The following is a 19,145-nucleotide window of genomic DNA, read 5'->3' as shown; positions in this document are numbered from 1 at the left end:
TTGAATATTTGATTTTGACCATTAGACAAATGAGACCTTCATAATCACATAAAAGCTCATGCAATTCTTCAAAATTCAATGGTGTCTCTTGTTCGATGAGTATTGGTATAGGAACGATATTCTGGTGGAATACCATGAATAACGTAGAGAGTAACATTATCCATTGTGATATTAGCGCCTGCAATATTAGGTAAATCATTCCAAGATTTTTTATACAAGATTTTTTATATGTAGCAGGTAGGCTTCTATGCTTTGAGATCCCTTTTTGGCAACAGTTAAAGACACTTTCAAAGAAAGCATCTGAACACGAGAAGGATGTGCATAAATTTGTTGGAGTGTTGTCCAAATAGCAAACGAAGTGTCTGAAGATAGAACATGAGAGACAACCTCAGGAGAAAGAGAAGCAACCAAAGCACCTAGAATCAGTTGATCCTGACGAAGCCAAAAAGCAGTTGGCATAGAGGGAGGTGGTACTGTGACATATGATGTGAAATCATACCCAATGAGCAAGGATCGCCATTGTGTATACCATACCTGATAGTTAGAAGGGATAAGCTTGATTGGTGCTCGAGCAGAGACATTTGTTGTAAGGAGTTGTTGCATAGAAGAAGAAGAGTAGACAGTTGTAGTACATAATGTTGATGGCTGAATTTGGGCTAGTAAGGAAGGAAGGGAGGATGCGGTTTGAACGTTAGGAATTGCTTGTGGAATTGTGGGTGTATTAAGTACCGGGACAGATAAGGTGGGAGAAGATTAGTTTGTTTCCGTAGGAAGATTAAGGAGAGATTGAGAGACTACAATAATTTCGTTCATTCCAATAAGAGAAAAGATAAAAAAAAAAAATGCCGTTTAGCTTTAGGCTTGTGATACCATGAAAGAGTTTAAATGCATGGGCAAAAAACTAATCAATTATTATGAAATAGATACCTCAAAACATAAAAGATAAAAATAAACTTTCTAATATCCAAGTTATTGGTTGGGGGTGGGGGAATTATAATGGACGAATATATTTCAGTCCACGCTTTTAGGAACTGCTTGAAGTGCTTAACATTCTCTTCAGTTATTACTATTTTTTAACATGTTCGTCTCTTTAGTGTCAACGTCACCTCCCCATTTCTTTATCCTCTCCCCCGCCATTGAAGCCTGCAATAATACACATATATAATTCAAGTTAGATACAGCATTTCCACTTTTGCAGTATATATTTATCATAAAATGATGGATATTATTTAATTTCTCTTACCTCTTTATTCCAATTGGTTTTGTAAATCATTCCAAGTAGTACACAAGTTTGGACGACTGTTCCTGTTAACATCCCACACCAAATTCCCTGCACAACAAAATGTAAATAAAAATTAAAAAGATAAGCAATTGAGCTAAGCTCAGAAAAACATTTCTCAAAATCTCCAACTCTTCCAAAATAAACAATCAATATCAACTGCAGTAGACCTTAGCAACAAGTAGAAGCTTTTAAGGCCGTTGCACCAGCTAAATACAAGCCCCGTATGCTCTTGAAACACCAAAACCAGTAACCCAAATCATGCCTACGTATTTCTCAAGAAGTCATACCAAAACATCCTATATGATATCAGCGAAAGCTCCCCCACTCAACAAAATTCCAAAAACTGAGATAAGATTCTATCAAACCAAAGGCCTCACCTAATATGAGAGTGAGACCAAAGGATCTCCAAACAGATAATATAGGTATTTACGAAATGAGGAGACAAGGAGATACGTACCTTGACACCCATGTGAAGCAGGAAACCTAATGTCAGACCTAAAGGAACTCCAAACAGATAGTAACACGTAATATTTACGTATGCAACAGCAGTCTGCCATCCAGCTCCAACCGCCATCCCTATATCATACTTAAATTTAAAACCATGCAACCAAATTTCCATTAAAACATAAATTGAAAAATTATGAAAATGGATGTCATAAAGTCAAACCTGAGAGGACAGGTTGAACATTGTTGATGGTAATGCAAAGGGCCAAAAGTGGCGTGAGGTCAATAACCATCTCTTGAACTTGTGAATCGTTTGAAAACAAGTAGGGATAATGGTTTCTGAAGATGATAAGAATAAGGGCTATCGTAATACCAATCATAAATGAATACGACACTGCCACCAACAATGAAAATTTCGCTGTTCTAGGATGCCCTGCTCCCAATTCATTTGAAACCCTCACGCTGCACTTTCATTCATTTTTAATAAAAAAAGAGTAAATGTCTGCCATTATTATTAATTATTTTTTGCATTTAATTTGTAAATAATTAAGATACTATATACTTTATATAGTTTCAGTATCACCTTATAGCTGCATTCATTCCCATAGCCACCATGATTGTCCATCCCAGTATGTTCATACTGCACGATTCAGCATTCCAGATCAGTTCTTAATTCTACTCATATACTGGGATGTCAACAAAAAGAAATTAATTTAAACAAGAATAATAAAACTACAGCTAAACATAAAATTAATTTGCTTTTAGACGAACTATATATTTACCAGGAATTTTCTTATTCATATATTGGAAAGTTAAGATTACAAAAATACCATGAGGTATGCATGTGTGTCACTGTTATTGTCTGTTTGTATGACATAACTGCGTGCGTCAGATGTGGTTGATATTTGGTCAATTACAGTTTGAATTATTAGTTGAATGGAATGCAAGATTTTAGATGAAATCAGCAGATCCTCCAGTAGGCGACCTTCACATTTAATAGAAACAAACAGTGCCCCACAATCAACAAGTAGTGGTTAAAATGATTACTTAAAAAAAGTGCACTCACCAGATAGACAACGCATCCACTGATACTTCGGCGTTCGTTAGGTATCCAGCGAAAAGTATCAATGCCATGAAATACCATACCTCTAAACTGCAAATCATTTTATACATTTATTAACCATTTCTCTCTTCCTTTCCTGGAATCTAACCATCTATTTTTTAAATTTATAATTTAAATTCAATTATTAATATTATTATATTTACTTTTATAAATTTTATTGATGTGATATTTTAAAATAAAAAATAATATTTACTTAATATCAATATAATTAAAAATAGCGTGATAATAAATTTAAATTTAATAAAATAATTTTAATTTGTATTTAAATTTTAAGATCTAAAAAATTTAAAAATAAAAGTATATAAACAAAATTTTAATTTTACGAAGAGAACACTGATTTTTTTACCTAAATTAATAAAAAAATTAATGACAAATGTTATAGATTACTTAAGAGAATAATATATTTTCTACAATAAAATTGGATACCACCAATATGTGTCAGATGAGGACCAACTATAAAAAACAATATGTTAATAAAATAAATAGATTCCAAAATAGATGTATAAAATTCAAAATTATACCATATTCACTCCAAATTAAAGAAAAAGAATTATAAGTATGGAAATTTTTAATTTATTTTTATTAAAATATTATTTTTATAACTGCGGCCTATCCAATTTCACTGTAAAAAACATATAATACTCCTAAATAATCTAAAATATGTCCATTTTCTTAATTAATACTTTTTATTATTTAAATAAAAACCCAAGAGTACACTCATATTTTAATAACAATAAAACCGACAAGCTTGTACTGAACTGCTGATATAGAAATTTAAAGCTGTACATACTTTACTGATATAGAAAATTGAAGTGTAGGAAACTTGTTTCCTTTTTTTAGGTCATAAAGTCCAATAAGGATTTTTACCCCTTAATTTAAAATAAATAATTAAATATTAAAATGATTACCCTACAAATTAATTATCAAAATAAATTGTTTATTACAATATTTTTTATGTCAGCCTGACTGATTAATATTATTTTAGTTCAAGTCCCACAAATAATATTATTTTATCAATAAATAATAAAATGTTATATGTAAGAATTAAACTTAGAATTATCAAAATAAACATCACTCACTCTACCGCGTAAGCTAAAACAATTATTTTTATATATAATAATTATAATCACTAATTATATTATAATTTGATATAATTAATATGTGAAGCGACATTAAAAATATTGTGATAAATAATTTATTTTGATAATTAATTTATAAAGATTGCTAGGTTAAAAAAGGGTGAAATGAGAAATGATATTGTTTCTATCTTGTCATGTCTTGTATTGGAACTTCATAAAATATTTCAAAGAAAAATGAATGAATGGTAGGTATTCAACTGAAATCTTTAAAAAATAATTCTAAAAAGCCCAAAATTTAAAATTATTTTTTTCAATGCATTTGTTTCAAAGTATAATTTAAAAAATTATATCAATTTTGAAACGTAACTTTCGGTATAAATATAAAATAAATAAATGTAAACAGATGTGAAATAAATAACAATATCAATAATTTATGAAAATTAAATAAAAGTCAAAATTTATATAAATAATTACGTGAAATTAAAATTAAGCATTTAAAATAAGTTTTAGGTAAAGGGTTTAAACTCGTTCTTAAAAATGTTATAAAGCATTTCTCACACATAGAATCACGTTGAAATTGGAATAATAAATTTAGGGATTTATATTTTGAAAAAAATAAAAGACCTAATTCATTTTTAAAAATGATTTTTAGTTTTTTTCTGCCTAGGTGACTTACCAGAGCATTACTGCTGAAGCTAAAGACAATCGAACAAAACCCCACAGATGTTGAAATGCCTTCCAAGAGAAGCCGGTCCAAGTCCGATCACAAGCGCCGCTAATTATGTACAAAAACTGAGCCACAACTATGAAAATCCACGACATATTTAAAACAACGGCTGCACCCGCTAGGCCCCATCCCAGCTTTAGCATCAAGAGCCAGCTTAATACAGTGTGCAGAACCAACGCCACTCCTGCTATCACCGCCATCACCATGATCTTGCTCTGCGCCTGTAAGAACTTCGCCATCGGAAAGTTGAACGCGTAAGCAAACAGTTGAGGCAACATCCACATTGCGAACATTCCGGCCGCCTTCGATATGCTTTCTGTTTGGCCTATTACCCTCAAAAATTTTGACGCGAATATGTATAACAAGCTTAACATCAAAGCCGTTGAGTTGAGGATGACCCATGATCTTTGCATGTACACCCCTAACATACCAACCTGCCCTGCTCCAAATGCTTGGCCGCATAAAGTTTCGAGTGCACTTCCCATCCCAAGCTATTCAAGTTTTAATCAAGTATTGTGTGATTACTGTTATTTGTAACTAAGCTAACAAAACTAAAACTATTAACGAAGGAAATTTAATTTACAGATTTACCATGACGCCGAAGGAGAAACCGGCGATGACTGAATTCTCCACGGAGACGGCGGCAAGAGCTAGAGTGCCAACTTGGCCGGAAAAGACTTGAGTGATAGCGCCGAGGGAGTATCGGCAAAGAGATGTGAAGATGGCGGGGCCAGCAAGGAACCAGAGCTTCTTGGACTCTATCAGGTATTCTCTGAAGAAGTCACGGACGCCGTTGATCGGTGGGATGTCATCGATGCCGGCCGTGAAGGTGGTGTTTGATAGTCTAGAAAGTAACTGCTCCTGGTGGTGGCTGTCCTCGCCGACTAGCCGAGGGGAAAGAAGCGGTTGCTCAGCATCCTCCATAGCCATATGAGAGCACAAAGAGCAATCGGCCAAGATATATGTAGATAATATTTTTGGATAGAAGAATGATTTGTTTGGAGATTTTAAGTGTATAAATTTATATTCGAATTTAAAAATAAAATTCAATCCGGGAAATTTATGTAAATATGTTGAAAAAAAAACATTTCAGAAATTACACTATCTTTTAAAAAAATTACCGAATTTTATGAATTTTATCCATAATTTTTCCTACCATCAAATGTTTTGGTTTTTTGCTACATATGACTTAATTTCGGTATAACATTCCTTTGGTATAAAATGATTTTGCAAAGCATGACCAACTCCTTAATATAATGTTTTTTTTTTCTCAAGGGCGAAATCAGAGTTAATATTTTACGCTTTATTCTCGCCCAACCTTTTTGACCATTATTTTAATATTTTAAATATTTATATTGTTATTTTAAAATTGTTTGGATACATTATAATTAGATTAAAGGATTTTTTTTTTACTTAGATAATATAAAAATAATCTTTAAATAGTATTCCATCTCTATTATTTACCAAAATATATGGATTGAATATTATTTAGGGATGGAGGGTTTGAAGGTGGCGGCTCCACCATTATTTTGCTAGCAATCATAACTCATCATTAAGAATATAATTTGTGTTAAAAAATATAATTAAATGATGGAGGGAGTGGGACAGGCAACACATGTATCTAGTTTACACCGGTTAAAATACAGGTTGAGGAAAAATCATTTTTAAAGGCCGGAGAAAGGAACATGAAAGGCAACACCAATGGAGGCATAGTTTATTTTGCTAGCAATCATAACCCTATCATTAAGTATATAATTTGTGTTAAAAAATATATTTAAATGATGGAAGAAGTAGAAGAGGCGACACTTGTATGTAGTTTATACCGGTTATAATACGGGTTAAGAAAAATTAATTTTTAAAGGATGGAGGAGGTAACCTGACAGGCAATATTAGTGGAGGCATCGTGTTAGGCGACACCTTTCTACGACAAAAGTGACCACACACTCAAGGGGTCTGATGACTTAAATGGGTTGATTTAGGTCTCACGGGTGAAAAAAATAAATTTTAAAAGAGGGGCCATGGTCCTCTCAGCTGTAAAATAAAATAAAAAATAAAAAAAAATTGTAAGAAGAAGTTAACAGTTTATGAGAAGAGAAGAATGGGAAGATGTAGCACAGAAGAGAAGAAAAGTTTTGAAAGGTTAAGTTTTATTATTGTAATTTTTTTTTTGTTTAGGGCTTTAAAGGGAGGAATATATTGTTATGTGGTTTTAATATTTATTATATGTTTGATTTAGGGATTAGTGTGAAAGGAGGCAACAATAAATTTTTTGAAAGGTAATTTTTTAATTATAATTTATTTGTTTAATATTTTTAATATTTATTATTCATTTGAATTTGTTGTTTTGGAAGGAAATGAGGCAACAACAAATATTATTTTGAAGGTATATTTTTGTTTTGTAGTTATTATTTATTTTGGGTGATTTACTTAAAAATGCTCATTTCTAAGTATATTTATGAAAATAGGCCGATTTCCACATTATTTATCGGAAATGGCCAGTTTTAGCAAAATGCGTCCATGTAGGAGCGTTTTAGGAGGAAAATGCCAGCAAATCGCGCCCTTGGGGTAACATATTGCCATGTCAGCATAAAATGCACTGACGTGGACCCGCTTTGCTGACCTGGTGGGACCGAATGTTTAAAACATGGCCAGGTTTTTACAAATCCCTCGATTCCACAAAACATTGTCAGAATTAGAGGAAATTTGTGTTAAAAATTACATTTTGAGCTATGATTAACAAATGGATATTGAAGATGAAAACAAGACTTTTAAAACCAAAATAAAAGAAATCTATTATGTTATATAAATTTAAAAGTAATTAAACATTTGAAATAAAAAAATTCTATGTCATCTGCCACATGCTAGTTATACATTGTTTGTAATGTACTAAAAAATGCTTACATACATTGATAGCTATTGATGAAAGATTTATGAAATGATTTTACTTAATTTCTTGATAAAACACTTTATTTATAGATGTAAAAATAATTATATAAAATTCAAATCCGTAATTTAAAAATAAAATAATAGTTCGAGATCATTTAAAATTAGGATGTTGATAATAATTAATTTATTTAAATATTTCAAACCTAATGCCACTATTAATAGGAAAGCAGTTCTCTGACTGAAATTAGGGTTCCTCCAATAGATGAAAACACAATAGCTCTCATTAACATTCTTTTTAGCTATTGTTATTATTATCTTGTAGCATATTCTTCTCTTCAGAGTGAATTTCGCCTCCCCATTTCTTTATCCTTTCCTCCGCAATTGAAGCCTGCAATAATATATATATATATATATATATATATGTATAATTCAAGTTAGATGCAACATTTGTAGTTCTTTTCTATATATCTGTTTAATTTTTCTTACCTCTTTGGTCCAATTGGTTCTGTAAATCATTCCTACTAGTACACAAGTTTGCACGACTGTTCCTGTTAACATCCCGCACCAAATTCCCTGGAGAGTAAAATTAAAAGAAGCAATTGAGTGTTTGCAGCACTCAGCATTTTTATAAATTCTCTTGCACTACAAAGATTTTCTTGAAAAGTTTTTATTTGAGTTGGATGATGGAGAAGATACATACCTTGACACCCAGGTTAAGCGCAAAACCTAATGTGAGACCCAGAGGAACTCCAAAAATATAGTAACATGCAATGTTTACATAGGCAACAGCAGTTTGCCATCCAGCTCCAACGGCCATTCCTATATAATAAATAATTTTGTTTATAATGTTTTAAAGGTAACTGATATCCCTGAAACTAATTAAGAAGCAAAAGAAGACGAAACCTGAGAGGACAGGTTGAATATTGTTGATGATAATGCAGATGGCCAAGAGTGGTGTGAGGTCTATAACCATCTCTTGAACTTGTGAATCATTTGAAAACAAGTGGGGATAATCATCCCTAAAGATGATGAGGATTAGGGATACTATAACACCAACCATAGATGAAGATGTCACCGCCACCAGCAATGAAAATTTCGCTGTTCTTGGATGCCCTGCTCCCAGTTCATTTGAAACTCTCACGCTGCACATTCATTCAAATATTTATAAACAAAAATTATTGTCTGCCATAATTATTAATTATTTTTTGTATTTAATTAAGATACTAATACAGTTTCACTATCACCTTATAGCTGCATTCATTCCAAAAGCCACCATGATTGTCCAACCCAGTATGTTCAAACTGCAAAGTTCATCATATTCCAGAGTTTTATTTCCAAATATATATATATATTTAAGACTGGAATTTTCTTACTAATATGATGGAAAAGTTTAGACAGAGGTCATGTGATGTGTCAGTGACAAAACTGCGAGCGTCGAATTTGTGGTGAAATGTCCTGACTCTCCTCTTCTGCAATGCCCACCTGACTTCATTTACTCCACGTTACTAAACGACGAAACCAAACGCAACTTTGTTTTTTCTTCTTCCTTTGTCTTCTATGTATTTAACTTTAAGGTGCTATTAAATATAGTTTGATTAAGGGAAAGTAGTTTGGAGGTTGCGAGTAATTTATTTTACATAAAACTAATATTTTTATATTTTTAATTTTTAAAATATTAATATAATATTATTAAACATACCTATTTAATTATTTATGTTTAATAATATAATTTTATTTTAATAACATATTTTTGACAATAACAATTTTAAATTTTAAATAATATTCTATTGAAAAATATTTATATTAATATTTTGATAATATATATTACAATTTATAAATATTTAATTATAAAATGTTTTATAGTATGAAATATTATTATTTTAATTATACTAATATTAATATTTGTTTAAATCATTTTTAATTTTATTTATCACTTACAACTCGATGTGTCATTTTTCGCACTCATATATTTAATATATGAAATTTAAATTAAATTTTAATTAAATATTTTTTATTATTAAGTTTATATATGATATTTATTGTTATAAAATATTATCTTATTACAAAATAAAATTTAATTGTCAATTGTAACAAATATATTTATGTTATATTTGTTTTACTAAGAATAACTTTTAAAAATGATTTCAAGAAAATGATCAAATAACGAAAAATATTTTACACATAATCATCTAAAATTAAGAAATATTAAATTTTTAAAAATTTAATCCGTATTTTAAAAATTATTTGTTGAAAACTATTTTCAATAAAATAAATACAACGTTAAACGATTATTATTGTATTTTCTCACAAAAGGTGGTAAAGAGATCGACTTTAACTGATGCATATAAATATCAGTTAACGATTAGTTGAAATGTTATTTTTTTTTTAAATTTATACATTTGTTAATTCAAAATAATGTTATGCATTTAGTATATATCTCTTTCTAAATCTATATATTATAAATGAGGTATAATTTATGCACGGTATTCTGATCAGCCAAGTTCTAAATTTCTTTTAAGGCAGAGAATAGCAAAGTTCGATTTTTTTTTAATAATTACAAAGGTCCAAAATTTCTTGATACATAACTTTGTTTCTAAGATATTTTTGTTTATGATTTTGGCTTATTTTTAGTTCTTCAATTTTAGTAAAAGATTATGTATTACTGTGAGTTGTGACAGCATTACTCATACATAAATTTGGTGGATAATGACTAGTCTAGTAAATTTGTATTTCTAATATATTTAATTTGAATTTATACCAAATTTCATATCAACTCTTTAAAGTCAAAACCCAAATAAATATAATATTCATTATTTAAAACCCAAATTATAATAATACATACTCCAATCCAAATGATAAGTAATCCAAATTTAGTTTAAATTTATTTTGTTTACTGTTCATTGGGAGTTCAACTTGGGATAGCTTAATGTTAGAATATATGTATTAAGAATGGAATATATATATATATATATATATATTATTTGTACGACTTTTGAGTCTTTTAAGAGTTTAAAATATAATTTTTGATGTTATATTTCATATTGATATCATGTTTTATGTTTTAGTTTAATTGTTTATACTTTAAATTTTATGTTATAAATAATGTTTTTTTTATTAAAATGAATATGATTTAAAATTGATTTAGAAATTATATTGTTAGTGTTACATAAAATTAAAAGTTCAAAATTCAAATTATGGTATATTAGTTGAGTGTTTATTTTCTCCAATATAACTTTGATTCATATTATAATATAAAAAAAAACCCAAAGTTCAGAAATAGAAATTAAGGTTGATAAAAGATGTTTAAATTTTCATCCGTAATTAATTCAAATATATTTTTTACATAAAATTTTAGTTCCACCCACGACATGGGTGTAACATAATATAATAGTATTAGACTTACATAATAAATTTTATTTAATTATTTATGAAAATTATAAAATTAAATTACTAGATTTGAATTATTATATTATTAAATATATAATACATCATTATATAATTTATATTTATTAATAAAATTGATTTTTTATATTTATTATTAAAATAATTATTAATAATAGAACAATTAAAGCAAAAACCCAAGCTTTAAGCTTAATGTAAAATTGAAATAATTAAAAAAAATTACAATCTAGATTCCCTAACCTAGGTTCGATGAATCCAACCCAACTAATCCATAGATCTGCATATACTAATAGAGGAGTGCAATGATTAATTTGTTAAATCTTCAAAAGTAAAATTGATGTCAAAAAGAATATAGTTAATAAAGAGAAGTAATACCCTACCCAACTAATCCGTAGATCTGCGTATGACTAGTAGTCATAGTCGAGTGCAATAAAATTACTTTGAAATCTTCAAAAAGCGACACTTATCTTAAACAAATATAAAAAAGAAAATTTAATAAAAGACAAGTAATGACAACTAGGGGTTAAAATGATGCTTTAAAAAAAGAAAAAGGTGCACTCACCAGATAGACAACGCATCCACAGATATATCAGCGTTTTTCAGGTATCCAGCGAAAAGTATCAATGCCATAAAATACCATACCTCTAAACTGCAAATGTTTTTTGTGTTAACACTTTATAAACTTAAAACATATTCCTTCAAATTTGTAATAATAATGATAATAAATTGGATTTAAACATGCAACACATGGGGCTTCTGTTTTTGTTTTTGCTTGAAACAAAAAAAAAGCTCCATTTCTAAAGTAACGTTTTTACTTCCCTGTTTTTATTTAATTTGGATTTAAACAAAGAAGCCCAAGTGTTAGGTTGGACTTACCAGAGCATTATAGCTGAAGCAAAAGACAATCTGACAAATCCCCATAGATGTTGAAATGCCTTCCAAGAGAAGCCGGTCCAAGCCTGACCACAAGTACCGCTAATTATGTACAAAAACTGAGCCACGTCTATGGCAATCCACGACCCGTTCAACACAATGGCTGCACCAACTAAGCCCCAACCCAGCTTTAGCATCAACAGCCAACTAAACAAACAGTGCAGAACTAACGCCACCCCGGATATCATCGCCATCGCCATCATCTTGCTTTGTGCCTGTAAGAACTTCGCCATCGGGAAGTTAAACGCGTAAGCAAACAGTTGCGGTATCATCCATATTGCGAATATTCCAGCGGCCTCCGCTATGCTTTCCGTTTGGCCTATTACCGTCAAAAGTTGGACCGCGAATATGTATAACAAGCTTAACATCAAAGCCGTTGCGGTGAGGATGACACATGATCTTTGCATGTATACCCCTAGCATATCAAGTTGCCCTGCTCCATATGCTTGGCCGCATAAAGTTTCAAGTGCACTTCCCATCCCAAGCTATTCAAGTTTTAATATCAAGAATTGTAATTAGTGTTATTTTTAACTAAGCCAGAGACCCAAATGAAAACGGAAATCTAATTTACAGATTTACCATGATGCCGAAGCAGAAACCGGCAATGACCGAATTCTCCACGGAGACGGCAGCGAGGGCCAGAGTGCCAACTTGGCCGGAAAATACTTGAGTGATAGCGCCGAGGGAGTATTGACAGACGCTGGTGAAGATGGCGGGGCCAGCCAGGAACCACAGCTTCTTGGACTCAATCAGGTATTCTCTGAAGAAGTCACGGACGCTGTTGATTGGTGGGATGTCATCGGTGCCGGCGGTGAAGGTGATGTTTGATGGTCTAGAAAGTAACTGTTCATCCCCGCCAACTAGCCGAGAGGAAAGAAGCGGTTGCTCAGCTCCCTCCATTGCCACGGGAGACGTAAAGAGCTGGAATACAATATATAATATCAAGTCAACCGGCCAAGGTATATATATATACAGACAATATTTCAGAAGGCGGTTTTGGGTAGAGATTGCATTTATTATAATATTTTCCACGCTGATCCAAAATTAATTAAAGAAATTTAATGCATTTTAATAGTACAACATTTTAGTTTAAATCTAAAACCCATATAAAATAAAGATCCATTTTGAAATTTTGCTTTTCTTATGTTTGGGCGTTTACATAAATCTTATATTTGTTTTTTCCAATTATTTTAATTTAAATTCAATACATGTGACTTTTATTTTAATTTATCCATTTGATTTTAATTATAATTATTTAAATATTTTATATATATAGTTGTAATTGTAATTAACTTGTACTCTGTTAAAATCTTAAACTTAATCATATGATTTTTAGTTTAATTAAATTCTACTTTTTTCTTTTTATTATTATTAAATCGAGTAGCAGTAGCACTCACATTAATTAAAAGATCACGCTGGTCTCATGGTCATTCATGCATGCCCTCGCATAAACTCAAGCAACGCTCGACTTGGAAGCCACAATTGTATCATGTGGATTGTTAAGATTTCATAGATCTGTATATTTGTTTTTCTTATTTAGTATTATATATTTATATAAATTAAAATATTAATTTATCTTATATATTTATATACTCATGTGTTTAAATCTTATTACTATCAACTCAATTAAAAAATTACAAAAATATCACCCACATTAAACCAAAACTCTATTTTAAGTTAAGATGGACCGCAAATATGTATAACAAGCTTAACATCAAAACTCAATTAAATTTATCACTAAATCAAAACTCTATTTTAATCTTTTTATATATGTTTTAGTTTTATCATCCATCATCAATTGTATATATATTAATATTGTTGTTGATTGAATTTGTGTCACAAATTAACTCGAAAATAATTTAAGATTGATATATTTATTTAATGCTCTAAATCTGATGTATTCATAATGTAGGTGATTAAGTTGGTATCACAAATTAACTTGCCACCAACTTAAGATTTATGTTGTTATTTAGCTTAATCTAATTTAAATTTCGTTTTATTTACAATTTAATCTAGTTTTTTATTTATTTTAATATAATATCTATATTTAATATGTTATTATTAATTAGTTTCAAACTATATATTTTATTAATTATTGTATGTTATTTTTAAACATATATCTACTATAATAAAATTTCTAGTAATATTATATGCCAAATTTTGTTCGATATTATACTATTGAAAAAGAATCTAACTTATCTGTTTGGGTAAAATTTGTTATCTGTCATCAAGAAGAAGATACTTATTGGTTTGAAGTGAAAAAAGCATCTCTCGAAAGTCATATGGAAAGCTACTGAAAATGAAACACCACATTCTATATCTAACATATTTAAGTTTTTATCTTTAAAAAACAATTTTTAAGTTTTTATTTTGTTTGGGACGAAAATTCTGCTTTTCATTAAACATTTGTATCACTTTCTAGTGGCTAGTAATGCAGGTGGATACAACACCCATTCAAAGCTATCCGGTCCACAACAACATTAAAAGCACGAGGCATACATGAAAAATCAACGGAAAAATTTTGAATGTTAGGAAAAAGAATGAATATGTACTCAAACAATTACTAGTAAATAATACAAAATTCATGTTTCGAAAATGTATGGATGCAAAGAACGAATATTGAGATCCTCTTTCATAAATATCTCATCTTATTTTCTTTTATTTTCACAGAAAATATTCTTTAAAAATATTTCTAACACACTTAAACCTTAATTTTTCACTTCTCTTCTAAAAATGACTTATCTAAGGTTTTAAGAATAAAACTTAGCTTATTATACCATAAATATGATAAATTTGTTCTTATTAAATTTCGTTATAATTAAATTTTATTATTATGAACATTTTTAGGATTTTACAATGTTAAATTTTTTTTTTTTGCGATATTTTAAATAAAAAAGAGATTAAAGGATTCATGTTGAACATAATTTAAGCTTCCCGGAGTTAATCAACATACCTGAAACTATCTAAGGGTTGTTGGTTTAGTTGCAAAATCTGCAACAATCAAGTTTGGTATTAAACTAGATTTGCTTGTTTTCTTGATAGTTCATTTCATTTTCATTCATAGAAGTGGCCATAATATTGGAATATGTTGCTTTAATAACAAACCTTAGAGTTGACAAAAACGCAGTAATCATTTATTGCAACATTAATCTCATACATCATTTTATGCTTTTTGCTTCTATTGTTTTTGGTTTACGTAAAATTTTATTATAATATGATAATAAATTTTCAATTTTTCTCTACAAACATGGGGAAAATCCTCTCTTATAAGTATCTCAGATAATTTTCTTTTGTTTTCATTGAAAATCTTATTTAACATCTTCTTAGAAATAGTTGCTCTAAGGTTTTAAGAACACTTAGTTTAGTATACCATAACGTGGTAAAATGTTTTACTCAATTTTTTGGTTTTGTTCTGTGTTAATTTTGTTTTGGATAAATTACATAATTAGTCATCAAACTATTAAGTTCTTTCTGTTTTGGTCACTCAATTATTAATTTTTTATTTTAGTCAATCAACTTTTCAAAATAAAACATTTCAATCAATCTTCATTAATTCCCATTAAATGACCAATGGTGGTGCTGAGGTGTTATTTCTCCATTTTCCACGTGATTTCTTCATTTTCCATGTAATTCAATAGATATATTTGTTGACCAACAAATAATGTGAAAAATGGGGGTTCATTCAGCCATGGTGAAGACCTTGCAGTTGCAGGTGTTAATGGGTTGAGTGAAAACAATTAAGAAAGGACAAGGAAAGTGAGTGAAGGGAAATGATAATTTTCTAGATAAGGTAGAGAAGTTGTTAAAGTAAGAAAGAAAAGAGAAGAAGAACGAATTACCAGAGTCTTAAGCATAGAATTATGGAGAAAAACAAAAGGAAGAAGAACATGACATCTAGCACTAGAGAAAGTCAGCGTAAGAAAATCCTCAAAAGAGGATTCAATTGTTTGGCTTGAATTTTTTGGTAATGCAAAGTGGGTAATCCCACATTGGTTGAGAAAAGGCTTCTTAGGAGGTTTAAATATAGCCTTGCTTTTTACCTTCATTGAGTAATTGGGGATTCAATATCGATTGTTTTTCACCTCGGGGGCTGACGTCCTCTACACGATTACATCAATCAGGGCAAATTTGCTTCTAAGGCAATGGTTCTTCCACGACACAATGATTATTTTTTATTTGTTTCACTTAGTTTATTTTCTTGTTAGTGCTAATAATTTTGTTTTGCAATTGTATATTTCCAATAATTTAGAAGTAAACTCTATTATTGTTTAAACATGTCTGTCACGATTAACAAGTACATTTCTGATCTCTCCAAGCTTGAGCCTTTCAACGAAACCAACTACCACCACTAGTCTTAAAGGATGGTTATATTTTTCGAGTAATTTGAAGTCAACTATATCCTCTTCAATCCACCTGTGTAGCACCCCTAACTTGTCTCCGTCGCCAGATTAGGGTTATGGAGTATTACGACACATATCAAAACAATTAACACTATTAAACCATTATTTATTAATTTAAATAACAACATTCAAATACAACTTTCATTCATAGCATAATTACATTTACGAGCCTTAAATCGAGTCTACGAGGTCTTTAAAATAGTTTGGAAATAATAAGATATTAATTTGAAATAAAACAGAAAATTTTAGAAAAATCTGAAAATTTGGGAAATAGGGGTCACACGACCGTGTGGCCAAACAGTGTGACAAAGCCCAGGCCGTGTGGCTCAGAAACATGGTCTTGTGGCCAAACTATGTACAATTCAAAGTAAAGGTTACATGACCGTGCCGTAGCCTATGTACCTACCCGTGTACAAATCGAAATAAGGTCATACGGTCGTGTCGCAGGCTGTGTCCCAGACTGTGTGAGTATTCAAAATGAGGTCACACAACCGTGTCTCTAGGTCATGTAATAACATGATGTTGTGTGAGGAGATCGTGTGTGGCACACGGCCGTGTGACAACCCATGTCCCAAGCCATGTGCACCTTAAATAAATTTCAAAACAAGGCAAAATTTTCATCCAAACTTAGGTACCAAGCCAATCCAAAAACAACCATTTCCATACCTTCAAAACACATTAAAACATTCTTAAAACATATAAAAACACTCCACGTAAGTGCCTAACCAATGTGTCCTCATTGACACCACAATTCAATTATCAAACCAAATATAGATTTTATACCAAACTAAATTGCATTCAAAGTTCACAATTTCATACATTAAACACATGCCACACTTACCATTTCATCCAATCCATTCACATTCAATCTTAACTTTCATAAGGTCTATGTAACGACCTGATAGTTGGGGGTGTTGGAAAACATATTTCTGGGACAATGTTTTCATAAACCGGACTAGTAAATATTTAATTAAATATTTATGAAGTTAGTTGGGTAGCTAATTAATTTTTGGATTAGTGAATTTTGTGAAATTAGGAGTTATTAAGGTACAATGACTATATCGCGTAAGGGATAAAAGTTAAATTATAAATTAAAATAAACTAAAGGGGCTAAAATAGCAATTAAACCATTTAATAAATGGCTTTGTATAGGTGGCCGAATATGGTTAAGTAAAATGCATGTATATATATTATATATATTATATATACATGTATTAACATTAATGTATATATATTATAATAATAATTAAAATTAAAGTTATAATAAAAGAAAAGAAAGTTGATACATGCAAATTAAACAAAAGAAAGAAAGAAAAAGGAGAAGAGAACGCATGACAGTAGGGGTTTGGAAGTTCAAGCTCAAATTGGTTAGTGCAATTTGGTCTTTGCACTTGTAATTTTTACGTTTTTAGAATCCCGGTACTTAGGGTTACCTGACGCATATTGTAACTTTTTGTATTGTTCAAGATTTTAGATGTTGACATTGTTGAATAGTTTAAGTATTAGGGATTAAATAGATAGATTTTTAAGATAGAAATGGAAAAAGGACTAAATTACTAAATTAATTGTTGATTTTGAGCAATAGGGACTAAATTGTGAAAAAATCAAAATTAAGGGGTCGAATTAGAAAAGAGGAAGCTAAATATGGTCTAAAGTGAAATTGTTATTAAAATATGAAGTTAAATGTGATGATTAAAATTAGTCTTGGTTTAGGGACTAAATTGAATAATAAGCAAAATATAATGTGAAAATTGAAATTTAATGTGAAATTGAAATGTGTAATATTAATGTGATTTAATTGTTTTATCCTGTAGCTAACGTTATACTGGAATCCTTGAGTAAAAAGGGGAAGGATAAAATCGACTTCGAATAGCTCAGAAATTGCGGTTTGTGTTTCTATAATCCGAATTAAATAGTAAATTATTTCATATATAATTGTTTGCATGTGGTAGGCATTTGAGGTGAGTATTTTAGTGCTTGGGAATTGAATTAAATTCATAATTGAAATGAAATAGATTTTGTATATTATGAACCATATTGATTATGAATATATTTGTATTGAGAAAAAATGTGATTATTATCAAATTGAATATATGTTTATATGTGATGATATATATTCATGAAATTGGATATTGATTGTATTTGAAAAGTTAAATGAAACCCTATTAATTGTATTAGGCTAAGTCGGATATAGATGGCATGCCATAGGATAGGAAGAGTTCAGAGATTACTTCGACCTTGAGTCAATGAGGCACTGGGTGCCAATTTGCTCCGGTTTAACCGATGAGACACTGGGTGTCAATTTATATAACGTTGGGCATAGTTATTACTTCAGATTTAACCAATGAGGCACTGGGTGCCAAACTGGTGTGTTGGTTGGATCCGTGTATCCATCTGAGTCTATGTCGTGTTAATTGGGGAAAGTAAAATAATAATTTATGTGATTGATATTGAAATGGAAAAGACGAGAAATGAATATGAGATGAGAAATAATTGAAATGACAAATATGAGAAATGATTATGAGATGAGAAATGAAAGATGAAATGATGAATTGAGATGTGAAACTTGAATGAATTCAAGTATTGATCAAAGATATGAATCATGTCATTACATGAGATGATGTATTCAAATGTTAAATGAAATGCCATTAATATATACTTATATATTTGAACATGTGAAAATCTTAGTAGATGTGAATAAGGAATGAGCAAAAATTATACTATCTAATTGGAACATATGAACATAGCTTACTTGTTGCATTTTGCATTTTAAATACTTATATTAAGTTTATGTTATTCGGATTATAGAAATACCACTGAGTTTTACTTAGCGTGCGGTTTTTTTCCGTGCGCAAGCTAGGTACTGTTC

General features: G+C 30.0%; 2 protein-coding genes across 3 annotated transcripts; both read right to left on the bottom strand.

The window, feature by feature from the left end:
• Positions 1 to 792: 792 nt before the first annotated feature.
• LOC108468745 (protein DETOXIFICATION 29-like) lies at positions 793 to 5,859 on the bottom strand. Of its 2 annotated transcripts, none has more exons than XM_017769606.2 (8): positions 5,247 to 5,858; positions 4,605 to 5,146; positions 2,793 to 2,879; positions 2,310 to 2,366; positions 1,950 to 2,188; positions 1,740 to 1,858; positions 1,244 to 1,330; positions 793 to 1,143 (listed from the first exon to the last, which is right to left on the bottom strand). In XM_017769606.2, exons 1-8 carry the CDS (start codon positions 5,583 to 5,585, stop codon positions 1,057 to 1,059), a joined length of 1,557 nt encoding a protein of 518 aa, XP_017625095.1. In that variant the 5' UTR covers positions 5,586 to 5,858; the 3' UTR covers positions 793 to 1,056. The 2 variants fall into 2 exon arrangements, with proteins under 2 accessions (XP_017625095.1, XP_052881506.1); XM_053025546.1 differs by having other exon boundaries at positions 980 to 1,143; positions 2,100 to 2,188; positions 5,247 to 5,859.
• Positions 5,860 to 7,594: 1,735 nt separating this feature from the next.
• LOC108468285 (protein DETOXIFICATION 29-like) lies at positions 7,595 to 12,909 on the bottom strand. Its single transcript, XM_017769179.2, has 8 exons — positions 12,456 to 12,909; positions 11,820 to 12,361; positions 11,506 to 11,592; positions 8,786 to 8,842; positions 8,445 to 8,683; positions 8,242 to 8,360; positions 8,028 to 8,114; positions 7,595 to 7,929 (listed from the first exon to the last, which is right to left on the bottom strand). Exons 1-8 carry the CDS (start codon positions 12,774 to 12,776, stop codon positions 7,837 to 7,839), a joined length of 1,545 nt encoding a protein of 514 aa, XP_017624668.1. The 5' UTR covers positions 12,777 to 12,909; the 3' UTR covers positions 7,595 to 7,836.
• Between the last annotated feature and the right edge of the window lie 6,236 nt (positions 12,910 to 19,145).

Source organism: Gossypium arboreum, chromosome 3 (assembly GCF_025698485.1).
Source record: "Gossypium arboreum isolate Shixiya-1 chromosome 3, ASM2569848v2, whole genome shotgun sequence".
NCBI lineage: Eukaryota > Viridiplantae > Streptophyta > Magnoliopsida > Malvales > Malvaceae > Gossypium > Gossypium arboreum.
This window is presented reverse-complemented; position numbering and strand designations above follow the sequence as displayed.

Bases quoted from the DNA above. Each gene is read 5' to 3' on its own strand.
- LOC108468745 (XM_017769606.2), bottom strand. From the start codon at position 5,585: ATGGCTATGGAGGATGCTGAGCAACCGCTTCTTTCCCCTCGGCTAGTC. The intron at 5,147-5,246 runs GTAAATCTGTAA...AAACTTGAATAG, and splicing joins GTTTCTCCTTCGGCGTCATG to CTTGGGATGGGAAGTGCACT. The intron at 2,367-2,792 runs GTGAGTGCACTT...TGAATCGTGCAG, and splicing joins GTGGATGCGTTGTCTATCTG to TATGAACATACTGGGATGGA.
- LOC108468285 (XM_017769179.2), bottom strand. From the start codon at position 12,776: ATGGAGGGAGCTGAGCAACCGCTTCTTTCCTCTCGGCTAGTTGGCGGG. The intron at 8,684-8,785 runs GTGATAGTGAAA...ATGAATGTGCAG, and splicing joins GGAATGAATGCAGCTATAAG to CGTGAGAGTTTCAAATGAAC. The intron at 8,115-8,241 runs GTATGTATCTTC...TTTACTCTCCAG, and splicing joins CGCTTAACCTGGGTGTCAAG to GGAATTTGGTGCGGGATGTT.